Source organism: Kuraishia capsulata, genomic scaffold (genome assembly GCF_000576695.1).
Source record: "Kuraishia capsulata CBS 1993 genomic scaffold, Kuraishia_capsulata_scaffold_7, whole genome shotgun sequence".
Taxonomy (NCBI): domain Eukaryota; kingdom Fungi; phylum Ascomycota; class Pichiomycetes; order Pichiales; family Pichiaceae; genus Kuraishia; species Kuraishia capsulata.
In genome coordinates, this window is record NW_019172956.1 from 598,544 (window position 1) to 612,077 (window position 13,534).

General features: G+C 47.8%; 7 protein-coding genes across 7 annotated transcripts; 4 read left to right on the top strand and 3 right to left on the bottom strand.

Moving 5' to 3' along the window:
- Positions 1 to 21: 21 nt before the first annotated feature.
- KUCA_T00005783001 (uncharacterized protein) lies at positions 22 to 1,704 on the bottom strand (the record flags this gene model as incomplete). The annotated part of the gene is made up of 3 exons (XM_022602440.1): positions 22 to 1,183; positions 1,396 to 1,489; positions 1,668 to 1,704. 3 exons carry the CDS (start codon positions 1,702 to 1,704, stop codon positions 22 to 24), a joined length of 1,293 nt encoding a protein of 430 aa, XP_022461773.1.
- Positions 1,705 to 1,864: 160 nt separating this feature from the next.
- KUCA_T00005784001 (uncharacterized protein) lies at positions 1,865 to 3,157 on the top strand (the record flags this gene model as incomplete). The annotated part of the gene is made up of 1 exon (XM_022602451.1): positions 1,865 to 3,157. The coding sequence occupies one exon, from the start codon at positions 1,865 to 1,867 to the stop codon at positions 3,155 to 3,157; it is 1,293 nt and encodes a 430-aa protein (XP_022461774.1).
- A 418-nt stretch (positions 3,158 to 3,575) lies between these two features.
- Positions 3,576 to 5,765, bottom strand: KUCA_T00005785001 (uncharacterized protein; the record flags this gene model as incomplete). Its single annotated transcript, XM_022602463.1, has 1 exon — positions 3,576 to 5,765. The coding sequence occupies one exon, from the start codon at positions 5,763 to 5,765 to the stop codon at positions 3,576 to 3,578; it is 2,190 nt and encodes a 729-aa protein (XP_022461775.1).
- A 405-nt stretch (positions 5,766 to 6,170) lies between these two features.
- Positions 6,171 to 7,727, top strand: KUCA_T00005786001 (uncharacterized protein; the record flags this gene model as incomplete). The annotated part of the gene is made up of 2 exons (XM_022602474.1): positions 6,171 to 6,276; positions 6,355 to 7,727. 2 exons carry the CDS (start codon positions 6,171 to 6,173, stop codon positions 7,725 to 7,727), a joined length of 1,479 nt encoding a protein of 492 aa, XP_022461776.1.
- Positions 7,728 to 8,578: 851 nt separating this feature from the next.
- On the top strand, positions 8,579 to 9,865 carry KUCA_T00005787001 (uncharacterized protein; the record flags this gene model as incomplete). The annotated part of the gene is made up of 1 exon (XM_022602485.1): positions 8,579 to 9,865. One exon carries the CDS (start codon positions 8,579 to 8,581, stop codon positions 9,863 to 9,865), a length of 1,287 nt encoding a protein of 428 aa, XP_022461777.1.
- Positions 9,866 to 10,671: 806 nt separating this feature from the next.
- KUCA_T00005788001 (uncharacterized protein) lies at positions 10,672 to 11,057 on the bottom strand (the record flags this gene model as incomplete). The annotated part of the gene is made up of 2 exons (XM_022602496.1): positions 10,672 to 10,947; positions 11,001 to 11,057. 2 exons carry the CDS (start codon positions 11,055 to 11,057, stop codon positions 10,672 to 10,674), a joined length of 333 nt encoding a protein of 110 aa, XP_022461778.1.
- Positions 11,058 to 11,377: 320 nt separating this feature from the next.
- Positions 11,378 to 13,363, top strand: KUCA_T00005789001 (uncharacterized protein; the record flags this gene model as incomplete). The annotated part of the gene is made up of 1 exon (XM_022602507.1): positions 11,378 to 13,363. The coding sequence occupies one exon, from the start codon at positions 11,378 to 11,380 to the stop codon at positions 13,361 to 13,363; it is 1,986 nt and encodes a 661-aa protein (XP_022461779.1).
- Between the last annotated feature and the right edge of the window lie 171 nt (positions 13,364 to 13,534).

Consider the following 13,534-nt stretch of genomic DNA (forward strand, 5'->3'; position numbering starts at 1 on the left):
AATCAAGGTTAAACTAAAACGTTACACAAGTTCTACATAATTAGCTGGGAAGATGCCCTCCTTGCCATTACTCTTGCCAGTCCACCAATCGTCTGTGGAGTTTGACTTTTGCACGATGGTTATGACATCACCCTTTTTGAAAGGCAGATCTCCAGCCTGTTCTCCCTCAAAAGAGAACAGAGCAATGGCCTTGTTTCCACGGGACCCAGACGCAGGTGGAGTAGCCGCTTTGGAACCGTGTCCGAAGTCTGGCTTCTGCGTTCTTGGTCTGAAACCCCCGTTCGAGGACGCTCTGTTCCTTCCACCGGAATCAACCCTATCATACAAATCGTCTTCCCATGAGTTGGGGTTCTTCTTACCCTGGGTGCTTGGAGGGGACCTTCTGCGACTGTAGTAGCCAGCCGCACCCTCGTAGTCGTCGTCGTCGCTGTCATATGGATCACGTGACTGTCTGCTTCTGCCGTGGGACCTTCTGGATCCGGCGCGGTCCAGCGAAGAAGAGTCACTGCTGAATCTGGAAGGAATGTCGTTGTAGTACTCGTCATCAGAATAGTATTCTCCGTCCATGGCGGAACTCTTCGTGAAGGCCCTCGATTCCAGAACCCGGAAAAGAGGCTCACATGCGGATGGGGGCTCAACACGGCCGGAAAGAATTTGTGCAGCCTTGCAGTTGTCGCCGTAAAACTTCCTGTTAGCCTCTCTTCTCTCCACCAGAACAGAGCCTTCAACAGACACACCTGCAAAAAGCCCCTTGGTCTTGGAGTAGGAGAAGACAGCCGATACACTCTTCAATGAGGCGGTACCAGCAGCTTCAGCATTGCGGCCGAGGGGTCCAGCGGCAACCGATACGTTTCCACCCAAAGTAACCGAGCCAAATTGGGCAAACGAGTCCACGGCTGCCTGACTGTTCAGAATGAAGACAAAGTCAGTGATTTCGGCACCAATTTGGCCGCCTACTCCGGCACCGGCAGTGACAATGGCACTCGGCGCAGACCATGAACCGTCCGGCAATCTCGCAACAACAACTCCGGAACCGGCCCTACCCGAAAATAAGAAACCAGCCTTGATAACGGTCATCACGGCGAGTCCCTTGGCATTCTGTAGCACATCCCTGGGGATGACTTCATCAGCACCAAAGACCTGGTTTGGCTTGATGAAGGACGCAAGCACTTTGGCTGCTTTGCTGAAAAAAAGAAAATGTTAGTAACCCACTGAAACTGTAATCGTATGAAGCTTCGTTCTTACAACGAATTGATCCAAATGGAGGCGAACGCATGTCTATCTCTCTTGTTCTCCTGTTCCCAGCTTGTTCTGCTCCGAAATACGCCGAGATAGTAGTCCCATTCACCGCCACCACCATCACACTGAAATCCACAAATAACCACCAAAACTTACCGGCATTCGCTCTTCAAGCTCCTTGGAATCGGATTGTTCAACCCCATTGAGATATTGTTTGAATTGAAAGGAGGACTGGGCTGTGGCCATGAGGCTGTTCAAAGGGGTTTCGAGGCGATCCTTGACGTTAGTCGTGTGTGGGCTAATGTTCCCCAATTTGGAAGTCCCGCTCTTCACGGCTTTCTGGGGGCTGTGGTCTTTTTAAACAAGACTAAACATTTTTCTTGTTGTATCCACTTGAATTGTTGTCACACATTTAGTGTTGTATCAACGATTGTTTATTGCAATTACCTTGAGCTGATTTGCCATTCCAGTTGAATTGTTATTGCCTGGTCTTTCGTGAACTGAGTTTCTTGCCTTGTTATCTTTTGTTCTATCGTGTTGCCTACTCCAATTCTCTTGTTGGCCCGTATAAGTGTCTTGTTGACTTCTTGCCTGGTGTATTCATAGTTTTCTGCGTCTCCTTTTCATGACAGACTTTGTCGACCGCGTTTTCATTAAGAGCCACAAGGCCATGGCCGCCGCCTCCAACACCGTGGGAAATGCCTACTCTACCCTCAAGGACTCCACTTCTGAGGTTTCTGGCTGGGCTGTCCAAACCATCAAGAAAAACTCTTCTCGTTTGAAGACACCTGCACCGCCACCACCGCCTCCAGAATCGTTTTATGAGCGTGCCATTGAAAAGGTCAAAGCGCATAAATTCATGGCAATCACGACAGGCCTTATTGGGTTCAGTGCTGCTGCTTATTTACTTCAAACTCAGTATCAGATTCTAGGCAAACCTAGAAAGCGGTCTAGAAGAGCAAACAGACTTGGAAATGGTGCCAGATATGAGGTTGTGCTGATAGTGGGATCGCCCTCTTCTCCTTTCATCCAGCGTTTGATTCGTGATCTAAATACAAGGGGTTTTATCGTGTACGTCACCACCACCTCTGAGGAGGAACTCAAGGTGATTGAGAACGAAGACAGTTCGGACGTGAGATCTTTGGCTATCAACTACGAAAGCAATAAGACTGTCAAAGAGTCGATAAAACGATTTTACAATATCCTGATTTCGCCTGTTTTACCCTTTCCAGGTGCCGCTAATGAGCATTATCTCAATCTCAAGGGCGTTATCATAGCTCCTGATTGGACGAGACTACCCCGGGTTTCACATTTTGAGCAGCTCAACATGATGGAACTAAAGCGGGTTTTGGATGATAAGTGTCTGGGGATAGTGGGAATTTTGAATAACGGACTTTTGGACGTTATCAGAGAGAACAACGAACGGGCTAGCATGGTTGAAGAAGTCAATGGAATTTTGAATGCCAACGGAAGCGGTACGAAAGTTCTGTTTCTGGATGTGGTTCCCTCTTCTAGTCATGGAAACGACAACGGGAGTGTCCAGAGACTGGCTTTGCAGATGAACGACCAGCTATTCAAGCTGCTGAGAGACTCGTGTTTCCCACGGAGCTGGTTCTCTAATGCATGGAGTGGGCTGAACGGTTCGTGGGCAGTTCTTGGGCTTTCGAAACTGACTGCAAAATATAGTTTCTCCTCCAAGGATGACGTCAACGAGTCCAAGATCGTCCCTCGTGACTCAGGTTATTCATACATCATGCACAATGTTGAGGATTTTGCTTCCAATCTTGGTGCTTCTTGGACTCTGGCTGCTCCGGCTAAGAATAAGAAGATTTGTAGCTCCAAGCTTCATCATAAGGTTTTCGATATGCTGTGCTCTAGCAAATGGGCGTTATTTCCTGAAGAGACAATTTTTATTTGAGTTTGGTTGGGATTGTTAGATTTTAGGTATGTTTTTTATAGGTTTTGACGAATTGGATTTATTTAAGGAAATTTGAAATTTTTCATATTTTGGCAAAATCCGAATTTTCACTAATTTCTGGCCAAGATATATAGAGATTAGCCAAAAGATAGTCACTTGGCAACAGAGCACTTTTTTTCTGGTATGGATCTAATACAAAGAATATTAGCAATAAGTTTGTTTTATACCAGTTAATCGGTCTATTTGGAACCAATCTATAACGGAGTGTAACAGCTGTTTCGAGGCTGATCAAAACTTTTCAGAAGTAGTCCTAAGAAGCAGCAAATGGCAGCTGATATATTATGCGATTGTCTTTTATTGGCCGCGATTGGCCTATTATACACGTCAATTAGTATACACAGTGGAAATCCATTGGTGATCAGTTGATGATCTTGGTCCGCGAAATGGAATGGTCTTCTCTAGATCCAGCTGTAAAGTCTGCTATCTGAAGAACACCTTTCCGATCAAGAATATAGAGCTTGTAACCATCCTCATCAAATCTCATTGAAGCACTCTCACGAACGCGATAAGAATTGGCAGCCTCAGTAACAACTACTATTCGCTTATTGTCGTTATCGTCCATGCGCGGTGATGCCATAAGGTAGCATATTCCGCTGCGATCGAGATAGGCCACAGAATCACCACGAGGACTCACAGCACTCTTGTGAATAGTAGATCCAACTTCATCTACTCGGACGAGCATTACCGGCTGGGCAACTCCCTCTAGGCCCGTGATCGAGGACGTCTTGGTGTCTATAATGATAGGACATGAGTTGAACGCGACAGATGTCAGAGTCATGAGCCGGTTATCCGGGAAAAATTGAATATCCGTAATTCCTTCGCTCTCGAGCGAAGTATCCAGCTTTCTCTGTGATTTCATGATCAAAGAGGGCCGGGTGGGCTCCACTATGGAAATGATCATGAACCTGGACTCCATGGCAGTGGCACACGAGAGATACTGGGAATTTGGCGAGAATTGCAGAATGTTGATGGGATCTCTGTAGGGCAGAGTGACTGTCAGAGGTGTCACGGAAAATCCCTCACTGCCAGAGCCAGCGCCTTGGTTGCGAAGTAAACCTTCGTATAGAGATTCTTCCATCTCGTCATTGTCATTGGGTCCCCCAAATCGCAGTCTCAGCAACACGATGAACGGTTGCTCGAAACCTGAGAACTTGTCCTTTCCAGTGACTCCCAAACTGATGAAGCGTTCATTTCCGCTAATATCGATACACCTGATGGGGAATTTGGAATAGTACGTGTACAACGGTTTTCCATGGTCGTTAAGGTCGAAGATCCGCAATATACCCCTCGTTCCTGCAATCACCAGCAAATTGTTGGAGATCTTGCAGCAAAGATGCTCCCACTTGTTAAGTCGCTCCAAGAGGTCCTTGTGTGTTGTAGGGTCTGAATTGGAGTTGGCATACACTTCTTCAGTGGTGGGTTTGGGCAGCAGTTCTTCGAACGTAGCACCGTAAGCACCGGTGTCCTTCCCACAGGACTCCAGCAATGGGGGATCTTCTGGTCTGAGCGGATCAATTCGATAAACTTCCCAGCGCTTTTCGTCGAGGAGCACAAACCTCCTTAAGTTTGGAGAAATGCCTGTGTTGATGAACAGCTTCGAGCTGCGAGACCTGAGGAAAAATTTGGACTGATGCGTGTGATATTGGTACAATTTTCGGTAGAAAGGGAAATTCTTCGCGTAGAGAAGCTCCTTGTTAGCCTCCTTGGTTTTGGGCTTGCTGGAGGCGCTGTTGTTGAAGATTCCGTCTATGGGTGAGGTGGACGAGGTAGAGTTGTGCAGGGCCTTGGTTAGGTTAGAGGCTCTTCCCATTGAAGAAAAACTTGTACGGGACTTTCTCGGTATGCTTATTGGATCCGAAACGACCAATTCGGGCTCCGGGCCCTGGGATATCTGAATAGGATCAATACCAGTGGAGTCCTTGCGGTCTGGCTGAGGCCCGTAATCTTTGATAGTGGTTATCCACTCCTCGACATTATTTCCTTCATTCACAAATCCAACACCAGTATCGGTGGATTTGCGGAAGGACGGTTTGACCCGTTCTGCCTCCTTAACGGCAGCATCGTTGTTGACCTCTGTGAACACCTCGTGGAACGCCGCGAGAAGGGATACTTTGCTGGTTGCGGTCTTCGGCTTCGGCCGCACGGGTTGCTGCCGAGAATTAGACAGAGCCGTGCCAGTGCTCTTTTTTGATGAGCTTCTGCGTCGCGTTTTGTCTTGTTTCTCTTGTCTTTTCACTTCTTCACTGGCCTCAGAAACAGCATCTTCGCTCGCCAAAGAGTCATCTGGACCTCCCAACCTCAGGGCATGCATACGTAAGTATAACTCTCTCAGTGGCTCGACAGGAGCCAGAATCTCAATTCCCGCACGCTTGCAAGTAGGACAATCCAAATGTCCATCCTGCGAAAGACAAACTGCAAAGGATTCTGAGACAAGACAGCCACACGTGAGCACCGAGCAGTCTGGGACATTGTCATAAACAAGCCGGTCACCATCCAGACGAGCAGGAACACTCAGCAGGCTGTCGAGGCCGGTGATCAGCTTTGACATCCTGATTTTTGCGGAAGTTCGGCCGTTTGGGTGTGGTTGAGTAGCTGGACAAGTCTAACAGGGGCTCCTAAAGATAACGAGACCACGGTTCCGCGATGCACGACCAAAAAAATCCAGACCCTGTAGGGGGCCATAGAAGTCTCCCGCTGCGTATGGGACTCAATTTAAAAGCAACTATACAGATTGGAAACCGTATTCCAAGTCTGATTGGCGTTTTCCAGGCAAAAGATCACCGATTTTGGCCGATTGAGTGAGCTGTCAAGCAACTGGTTAGCCATTTTTCACTTCATACGCTTTGACGTGCGCCAACCAACTGTATTTTCCAAAGAGCCATCCATCTGTGGAAATCTGTATCTTGTCATTGACTGGTTTTGGTTCGTTTTTAGGACAAGAGGGAATCAGACAATGTCACAATTTGTCGGTTATACACTTGAGCTCATTCTCAAGGATGGTCCGAGCATAAAAGGTGTGGTGTCGAAAATCGAGGACAAAGACGTGACCCTTGTTGATGGTGAGTGTGGTTAGAGAGTGGATTGGAGCGGACTTCGACGTAGGTCCATCACAAGGGCGTTTGGACTAACTAGTTTAGCAATTTTCACTGGAAAGGAAGAAAACTTGATACACGAGATCACTTTCAGCGGCAAAGCCATCAAAGATCTGATCGTGTTTGGACTTCCACCAAAGAAGAAGGACAAGAAACAGAAGGTCAATGCCGCCTCAACTGTCGAAAGCAAGAAAGCCCCCAAAAAGAAGAAGGAAGAGGCCAAGAGCGGTAATGTTGATTGGGGTGCTTTCAGCGTTGAGAAGATCAAGAGTGAGGACTTTGATTTTGCGTCCAACCTTCAAAAGTTTGACAAGAACGAGGTATTCAGACAGTTGTCTGAGTCCGACAACATTGATGCTTCGCAGAGACTTGTGGGGCACAACAAGATCAAGACAAAGTACGACAACACTGAAATGGTTCTTTCGAAGCCGAGCGAAGACGACTGGGAGTCCATTCACAGTGATGGCGACAAAACCTCAAGCAGTCAAAAGAGCAGTCAGAAGAGCCACTCTAGCGAAGCTCCAATAAAACAAATCGCTATTCAGAAACCCGCCAGAAATTTGACGCCCTCCAATACGGGATTCCAATTGATCTGTGGCAAAGAAGTGCTCCCATTGTGTACACCTGTTCAGCTACTTGAAATTGAGCGAATTGCAGGAGAGACGTTTGACATTGACTTCGCATTGATGACCGAGAATGCCAGCAGAGGCCTGAGTGAGCTGGTGATCAACATTCTCGGGGGAAATACCGGTAGATTCTCAGGTGCAAACCATAACGCTCCTGCTTTGGTTCTGCTGCTGGTGGGAAACAACAGATCTGGTGCGCGCGCACTAGCGTTGGGAAGACAATTGGTCAACCATGGCGTGAGGGTGATCTCCAATATGATCACAGAACAGATTCAAGATCTGTTGCCCATGGTGAAGAAACAGCTGGACATGTTCACAAAGTTTGGTGGAAAAACCACCGGCTCACTCAGACAGTTGCAGACTGTTCTGACAAAAACTGAATCGCCTCTTGAACTAATTGTGGATGGTCTACAGGGTTATGACAGTAGTTTGAATGATCTGTTTGGCGAGGAATTGGATAAGGTCAAGGAACTGATCTCGTGGTGCAATTCCCAGACAGAAAGGGCCTCGATCCTCTCCATCGATGTCCCAGCAGGCCTCGATCCAAGCACCGGAATGGAAGAATCACCCGATATTGTGGTGATAGAAAGCAGGTGGATTGCTTCCATTGGCCTTCCACTCAACTTGATCTCGAATGCCTATCGTTTCGGCTACGCTAAACGGGGTGACTGGATCCATTACCTCATTGACTCGTGTATTCCAAAGGGCGTTTTCAAGCAGGGTAATCTCAAGAAGTTTGACCGTGTTTGGTTTACCAACAAGTCTCATGAGGCATTGGAGGTGGTTGTCTAGCTGTGTGAGGAGTCGTATGAAAGGCCAAGCTCAAGGCAAGCAGGTGTGTGCGGGTTTGTTTAGAGATGTACACGTGTATATTTGTATCCCCATTCGCGGCCTATTATCGCCATACAAGATATGATATCTAGCAATCGCTTTAATTAGTCTCGGCCTATTCAGAGCCTTATCAAGGAAAAGATCGTGTACCACCCAATCTGAAAGCCCTTGGCAAACTGAAAAGTTTTGCAAAATCAGCAAGTCCCACGGTTTCCGAGTTTTCGTCTTTTCCGCCACAACTAGCTGTTTGTTGATCGAATTCAATCACAAAGAACTATATTCAAAGAGGATCGTCCTGCCGACAACCCCTGATCAGTGTTTTCCGGATTCTTCCCATTTCGACCCGATTGAGCCAGCTGTATACGCTTGCTTGAATCGTCCAAAGGGAACAAGACTCACTGCTTCTTCTTGTTCGGTCGCCCTTGTTGGTTTTCCGCGAAATAAAAAACGAGAGCTGCCGCTTGAAGGTCATTACGTGAGGTGTTCAGCCCTAGCCTTGGAGGCCGCAACACTGCTAAAACAACAAGGAACAAGTGCATACTGTTACTCTCTTTAGTCGATCGACTCGACCACGCACACGCTGCTTTACGACTCCCTAATTCCAGAAAAGGAGAGCCCCAAAGAAGAAGACGGAAGCTATAGAATCCTATAGAAATTTCCGCACCTTTCGTTTTACTCGAACCCCCCCGTTTTCCAAGCTGTTCGTCACGGCCCACGTCAAGGCTGGTCTTAGGATTGCCCGATCTGTTGCCACTGGTATCCGGTACATTTCCAAGACTTGTCCCTCTGATTCTCTTGTTTCTGATTGGACCATGTCCCCTTCTGTATCTGCCGGCGCGGCGTTCGAATACGGCCCCAGGCGTAGTGCCATTTTGCACAACCCAAAGCCGTTTGGATTCGACCATGCTGCAGCCGAAAGAGGCATCTCTGCCACTCTGATCGACCACATTGTTGCTGTGAACCACACCGACTGTGAGCCGGGCGACGAAGACTCCTTCTTCGTCTGCGATCTCAGCGAGGTGGCCAGACTGTTCCACAATTGGCAACACAAGCTGCCCCAGATCAAGCCTTACTACGCGGTCAAGTGTAACAACAACCCCCATGTTCTCCAGGTTCTCAACCAATTGGGGGCCAGTTTCGACTGTGCCTCAAAGGGAGAGATTGATACGGTTCTGGGCCTTGGTGTCCATCCAGACAGAATCGTTTATGCCAATCCGTGCAAGTCTAGTTCCTACATCAGATACGCCAACCAGGTGGGTGTCAATCTCACCACGGTTGATAACATTGATGAGCTTGCCAAGATGAGTCGCTTCCACCCACACTCGGAGATTTTGCTGCGTATCTCGACCGACGACTCCACGGCTGCCTGTCCACTGTCCACCAAGTTTGGTGCCTCGGTAGAAGACTGTTTCGAATTGCTTCAAGCTGCCAAAGGTCTCAACCTCAACGTCGTAGGTGTGGCTTTCCATGTTGGCTCTGGAGCTACCGAATTTTCAGCCTTCGAGAAGGCTGTAGTTGATGCCAGAGCCGTCTTCGACCGAGGAATCTCCCTGGGCTTCAATATGAATACCCTCGACGTTGGTGGCGGATTTTGTCTGGCAACTTTTGACGAGTCTTCAAGAGTGCTCTCGGCTGCTTTGAACGAGCATTTCCCCGAAAATGTGGAGTTCATTGCTGAGCCAGGACGTTACATGGTTGACTCGGCTTTCACTCTGGCTTGCAACGTGATTGCCAAACGGTCTGCTGGCCAGGAAGGTTCCAGAATCTACGTCAACGATGGTGTCTACGGAAATCTCAATTGCATCGTCTACGATCACCGTATCGTGGATGTTGAAGTGTTGACCTCCAACGGCAGTTTCGTTCTCAACAGCACTGGCTCCACCAACCCGAACATTGCCTCAGTATGGGGACCAACTTGTGACGGTCTTGATTGCATTTCTGCCGAGACCAAGTTGGCTCATCCCGTCGAGGTTGGTGATTGGTTGGTTGTCAGAAGCATTGGGGCCTACACCTCGTCTGCTACGACTTCATTCAATGGCTTTAAACAGCACGCTGAAGTGGAGTATATTGCTACTGACAGAAACATCTCCATCGAGTAAAACTTCAAATCTTCTTCTTTTTTGTCCAGTCTCCCTCTGTGTTTTCGTTGTCTGTCGAGGGAGATGGACGATACTTGAGGGCTCTCCTTTGTCTACGACTTTGTCCACGACCTGCCCGTTTTTTTATAGATGAAATAGAATAACATGAAAGAAAATAACTGAAATGCAGTTAAATCCGATAATCTCATTGCGTGGGGAAGGGCTGGAATAGTTTGGTGGAAGGGCGCACATAGGAGGTGTATAGGATATCTATAGAAGACCTATAGAAGACCTATGAAAATACGTAGAACGGGCCATGGTACCAGAAAAGAACAAGCATGCAATAATGTCCAAAACCGTCAACTCGAATTAATCAAAAGCGATTTTTTTGAGAGCTATTATGTTAAAGAAAGGCTTCTGAATGGCTTCAGACTGGAGCTCTTGACTCAACCACTTCTCATTCAAGCATTCATCACATTAAATCCGAAAACATTGCAATAAATCAATCCAAGAAGGCATTAACTTCGTGAATACCTCCGAAACAAACAAACATCTCTTTCTCCGCGAGCTAGAGTGCACACAAGCATACAGTTCTAATGGTCTTTACAGCGTGACACATTCAAATGAGAACACTATTTTCCAGCTGAACACAAACTGAAGTCTCTCAGTACTCTTCGGCCCAATCCCTGAACTTGAACATCATTTATTTTCCAATCAGATAACCCGAAACTCGTCTCACATCAGCCACATCAACCACATCGACACTTCCAAAATCGCACAAAACCTCTGATTTTCTCCTTTTCTTTCATTTTTTATCCTCTAGTCTATTAATCTGCCACGCTGCCATCTCTCGGTCTATACACAATGTTCTGAGTATACAGATCCGAAACGATGTCACTAGGAAGCTTGCCATTGACCTTAACAGCGTACAACCCTGGGGTAAACGTTTCTATACGCAACCATTTTGCTACCCACGATTCGCCCGGATTTCCCACCGCAACCAGACCCTCAAATGAAGGTGATGTGCAGTCTCTGACTCCATCCTCAGACGTGGATATCCTCAGAACCGACTCGCAGTTGGGACATCCCTCGTTCCTGAACACCTGTTCAAAGTTAGAATCAAAAAGTTAGACCAAACCTCAAATCTCACACTTACGCTAGATGCCTGCACTATTCCGCACAGCAAACACGCCCTTTGATTCCTTGTAGCCATTTGAGTGGATGGATGAACAGCAAAGACAATACGGCCTTGGTAGTCTTCGAGTATGGAAGTGGTTGGAAAAAAGGTAGTGTCGTGGAAAAAGTAGTGCACTACAAATTTTCCTTTGAACTTTGGATCCCCGGGATGCGACCGGAATAATACCGGCTTCCCCACCCCCCGCATTTTGACGCCGTTCTGCTTTTTAAATCAGGGGTGTTTGCGGCAGGAGGTTTCGGTGAAGACAGACGATCGTTTGGTTCGTCGAATTTTTAGCAAGCCTCGATCCCTATCTGCTTTTTTATTTGAAAACCTGAATGCCTACTGTAACCCAAATGACGACCGCGCGGCCCAGAAGGGTTAAGACAGGATGCCTGACATGCAGGCGCAAGCACAGAAAGTGTGACGAGGTCAAGAAACCCGACACAGACGGGAATCCACGGTGCAATTACTGTACTTTAAACGGGCTTGGATGCAGCTGGCCTGGGTTTGTCGATAATTCGGCTTTAATGAGAGGAACAGGCCGTCATAACCTCAAAACGCGCAAAGGAATCTCCGATTCCGACGAAAATAAGCCCGAGAAGCGAGCTCGTCGAGTTGATCATGCCAATGGAGCAGCTCTATTAGACCGAAACAATGGAACCATCCTGGACCATCAAGATCTACCACAGGACGTTCTGGCCAACCCGGTACTGTCCCCATTGCCGGAACTGTTTACCGGGCCGCATTACTCCCTTTCGCAGTTGCCAGCGTTGGCCCTGGAGAACCATTCTTCGCCCGGTATGCAATTCAACGGGTTCAGCGATGCATCCTCGTCTGAGTCACCACCACACGGTCTTCCAGGTCCTTCAGAAGGACTTGGTCACGTTTCTAGGAGTCTTAGATCTGAGCTGAAGCCACAAGCACCGAGCCATATCGACCCGTTCCCAGAATACCATACGGTTCTACGGTGTTCTACTGAACCAGCCAACATTCCAGATTATGACTGTTTCCTAACCATGGACCGTCCTAATGATTACGACCTTCCGGATACTTTACGCGAGTTCATGTATCTCAATGCTATTTCTTCGCAAGGTCCTAGATCTCCAGCTTTGACGCTTCCGTCAGATATTCCCACCGAAGAGGTGTTCGAGGAGTACTTCAAAAGTACATCCTCGGAGCCAGAACCGCAATTGGCGCCCGAGCAGGAGATGGTTTTACTGAAGAACTATGTGGAATTGTTGGGAGGAGGTCTGGATATGTTTGACGTTGACATGACGTTTGTGCGCACCATTCCAACTCTGACCAAGGACTGTGAGGCTCTGCGATATGCCGTGCTTGCACTCTCTGCAAGACACATGGAGACCACTGTGACCAACTTTCCAAAGCACCTGACTCTTCAATTATACGAGGCCTCGTTGCGACACCTGGTTCCAGGGTACAATCGCACCACCACAAGCAGCGTGATCGCAGCGTGCGTAATTCTGTGTGTGTTTCAAATGATGAGTTCTTCGCCCAAAACCTGGAGAAGACACCTTGAGGGGTGCCTTATGCTGTTCCGAAGCTACAATATCCACGGCTTTGGCAGTCCGCTGGAACGGGGGATCTTCTGGACGTTTATCCGGATGGACATCTGCAGTGCCGTTATCGGAGAACAGCACCCATTAGTTCCTTTGCAGGAGTGGCTTCCACCAGGAACTCCACTTGAAGATGCCACTGCTCTTTTCATATCAGAAACCAAGGGCAAAACGCTGGGAATGCACGCTAACCATATGGTGTTCCTCACGAGCTGGGTACTACATTTGGTTCTTGGTGACAAAGAGGGCCTTGAGTTCCAGAAATCTTGGCTGGAGACGTGGAGAAAGTTGAAGGAATGGGTTCGAACTCTGCCAAAAGCAATGAAACCAGTATTTGAACACGAAGATGCCAAGTACCCGTTTCCCCGAGTATTTTTCTCGAACCCCCATGCGATCTCGTCCCACCAAATGTTCCATATGGCCTCCATCATAATGCTGCAAAATAAGCCCAGGACCACTAAACTGCTGGATCTCAACAGACTGTCATCTATTCCCGATCATCCCGACCAAAGCTACGACGACAAGTTCTTCAGTACGTCGCTATCGTGGCATGCCAAACGGATCTGTGGAATCGCTATCACCAACTGCGATTATGGGGCATATTGTAATTCTATTCAGCCACTGTATGTGGCAGGCCGCATCATGACCAGCAAGGTTGAACACGGGATTTTGCTTGGAGCTCTACGGAGAGTGGAGACGTTTACAGGATGGAGCACCAGTTGGCGGGGCAAAGATCTGATTGAGTATTGGAATGGGGAGTGTTGAAAGAAGCAAGTACTAAGACGCTCATGATAATATGATAATATGATAATATAGTACTGTAATAGCTAAAAAGTTGATAGTTAAGAGTCTGATGATTATGCAATCCAATCCAAGCGATAGCCCACCGCTAAGGGCGAGATAGCCCACCTGCAAGGGAGAGACAGCCCACTCGAA